The sequence below is a fragment of the Hippopotamus amphibius genome, chromosome 2, assembly GCF_030028045.1.
Source record: "Hippopotamus amphibius kiboko isolate mHipAmp2 chromosome 2, mHipAmp2.hap2, whole genome shotgun sequence".
Lineage (NCBI taxonomy): Eukaryota > Metazoa > Chordata > Mammalia > Artiodactyla > Hippopotamidae > Hippopotamus > Hippopotamus amphibius.
Window position 1 is genome coordinate 134,961,458 of NC_080187.1, and position 2,616 is coordinate 134,964,073.

General features: G+C 37.0%; 1 protein-coding gene across 1 annotated transcript; it reads left to right on the plus strand.

The window, feature by feature from the left end:
* Positions 1–436: 436 nt before the first annotated feature.
* Positions 437–1,183, plus strand: LOC130845875 (60S ribosomal protein L7-like). Its single transcript, XM_057723685.1, has one exon. It carries the CDS (start codon positions 437–439, stop codon positions 1,181–1,183), a length of 747 nt encoding a protein of 248 aa, XP_057579668.1.
* The last annotated feature ends 1,433 nt before the right edge of the window (positions 1,184–2,616 follow it).

Here is a 2,616-nt window from a genome sequence, read left to right on the forward strand (position 1 = left end):
CATGGGCCTTACCATGTTTTTGCTTGATATTTTATTTGAAAATTATTTGTAGAAATACTTTGAGGCATGCATGATTTTATCTTCCTCCAAAATCGTGTACATTTTTCTTTGACACATACTGGGGCTTTCTTGTACTCTGGTATAATCTTAATGATATTTCTAAAATTAAGATGATTTGAAGTTGATATGAAGAATCTTCAAGTAGATAGATTTTTATATTTTACCTAGCTTTTCTAGTTATCCTCAGAAGCAAATTTTAACCAAATAAATGAGTGCACTGAAACCAGAAGCCTGCATAATAATATTTCTCCCACGTTAACACCTAATGATTATGAGATAACTTTATTACCCTTAGTCCTTCCCTTTGAAAAGAGGAAACTTACCGTCTTTACTCCAGTTAAAAATTTATACTTACTGCTCTTTCCCAGCTGGAACCATGGAGGGTGCAGAAGAGAAGAAAAAGGAGGTTCCTGCTGTGCCAGAAACCCTTAAGAAAAAGCGAAAGAATTTTGCAGAGCTTAAGATCAAGCACCTCAGAAAGAAGTTTGCCCAAAAGATGCTTCGAAAGGCAAGGAGGAAGTTTATCTATGAAAAAGCTAAGCACTATCACAGAGAATACAGTCAGATCTACAGAACTGAAATCCGAATGGCTAGGATGGCAAAAAAAGCTGGCAACTTCTATGTACCTGCGGAACCCAAATTGGCTTTTGTCATCAGGATCAGAGGTATCAATGGTGTGAGCCCAAAGTTTCGAAAGGTGTTGCAGCTTTTTTGTCTCCGTCAGATCTTCAATGGCACCTTTGTGAAGCTCAACAAGGCTTCAATTAACATGTTGAGAATCGTGGAACCATACATTGCATGGGGGTACCCAAACCTGAAGTCAGTAAATGAATTAATCTACAAGCATGGTTATGGCAAAGTTAACAAGAAGCGAATTGCCCTGACAGATAACACGTTGATTGCTCGATCTCTTGGCAAATATGGCATCATCTGCATGGAGGATCTTATTCATGAGATCTATATTGTTGGAAAACGTTTCAAAGAAGCAAACAACTTCCTGTGGACCTTCAAATTGTCTTCTCCACGAGGGGGAATGAAGAAAAAGACCACTCATTTTGTAGAAGGTGGAGTTGCTGCCAACAGGCAAGACCAGATCAACAGGCTTATTAGAATAATGAATTAAGGTGTCTGTCATGATTATTTTTGTAATCTGGTCAGTTAATAAACAGCGACTGCTTTCACACTGAAAAAAAAAAGAATTTATACTTACTTACACCCTCTGTATTGTGATGGACTTTAATTAACTGCTTTAACAATTTTTATATCTCTCTATTCAGTCAAATGTGAATTATTTCAAATTCTGTGGGTGTCAGTTAAAAGAGTTTTCCATTTCCCCATGGATCTGAGCTACCCATTAGGGAAGTTAGTGCATTTCTCTAAAGGCAGCAAATATATAATTGGAAATTGGTGTACTTATGATTCTCTCTTTCCTGAAATTTATTTAGAAAATTTAGTCATAGTTAATTAATTGTCAGGAAAATGTTTATGCCTAAGAGAGAAAATAGCGTTTTTGTTTTGTTTTGTTTTAATCCCCTTTTAGAAATGGTTTTAATTCTTTTTAGCTGTGTTGGGTCTTCGTTGTGGTGCATGGGCTTTTCATTGTGGTGGCTTCTCTTGTTGCAGAGCACAAGCTCTAGGCATGCAGGCTTCAGTAGTTGCAGCACACGGGCTCAGTAGTTGTGGCTCGTGGGCTCTAAAGTGCAGACTCAGTAGTTGTGGTGCATGGGCTTAGTTGCTCCGTGGCATGTGGGATCTTCCCAGACCAGAGATCGAACCCATGACCCTTATATTGGCAGGCAGATTCTTAACCAGTGTACCACCAGGAAAGTCCTTAAAATATTTTAAGAATAGCTTTCAATATTCTTCATGATTTGCCTCCTACATTTCTTATAGTGTGAGCTGATGGTGAGCAAATCTCAAGAAAAACCTGTTTAACCCCAAAACAAGTTTAGAATATTGTGTACAGAAATAGAATATTGCATACTGAAATATTGTGTAAAGAATAAATGTATGCTGAAACTTTAAACACCCTCTTATTTTTATATTTTGGGAACTGTTTGCTTATAGGGAAGAGAAGCCATTCAAAATCATATATACAGAGGAAAAAGGTTATTAAAAGGGGTCGTAAAATCAAAAGTTAGATATGAAACCATATTGGAACAAGGATGGATAGTCAAGAACCAAGATAAACTTAGGGTTTCCGTGGGATCCATGACATTTCATCATTATTTCATTTTTCTCTTTCTCTTTTATAGAATAACAACTCCCTTAGTTTAGGTAGACAAATGGGAAATCTGTACCACCACCACATCTCTGTATTACATCACTTCCCAGTTCAATCAGTTAACAGTCGCTTACTAGCATTTCACTGTATTATTTTCATATTTCTAAGAGAAAAAATGCTGTTGAATTAGATTCAGCCAGCTGGTCATCCATGCTTCAATGATGTATGGCCAGAGCACCATCATGGTGATCTACACGTGCACCTGGACCTTGGGATAAAGAAAAGCTCAGAGAATAAATTGTGAGATCTAAAATTGTACATTAGTTTTCCAT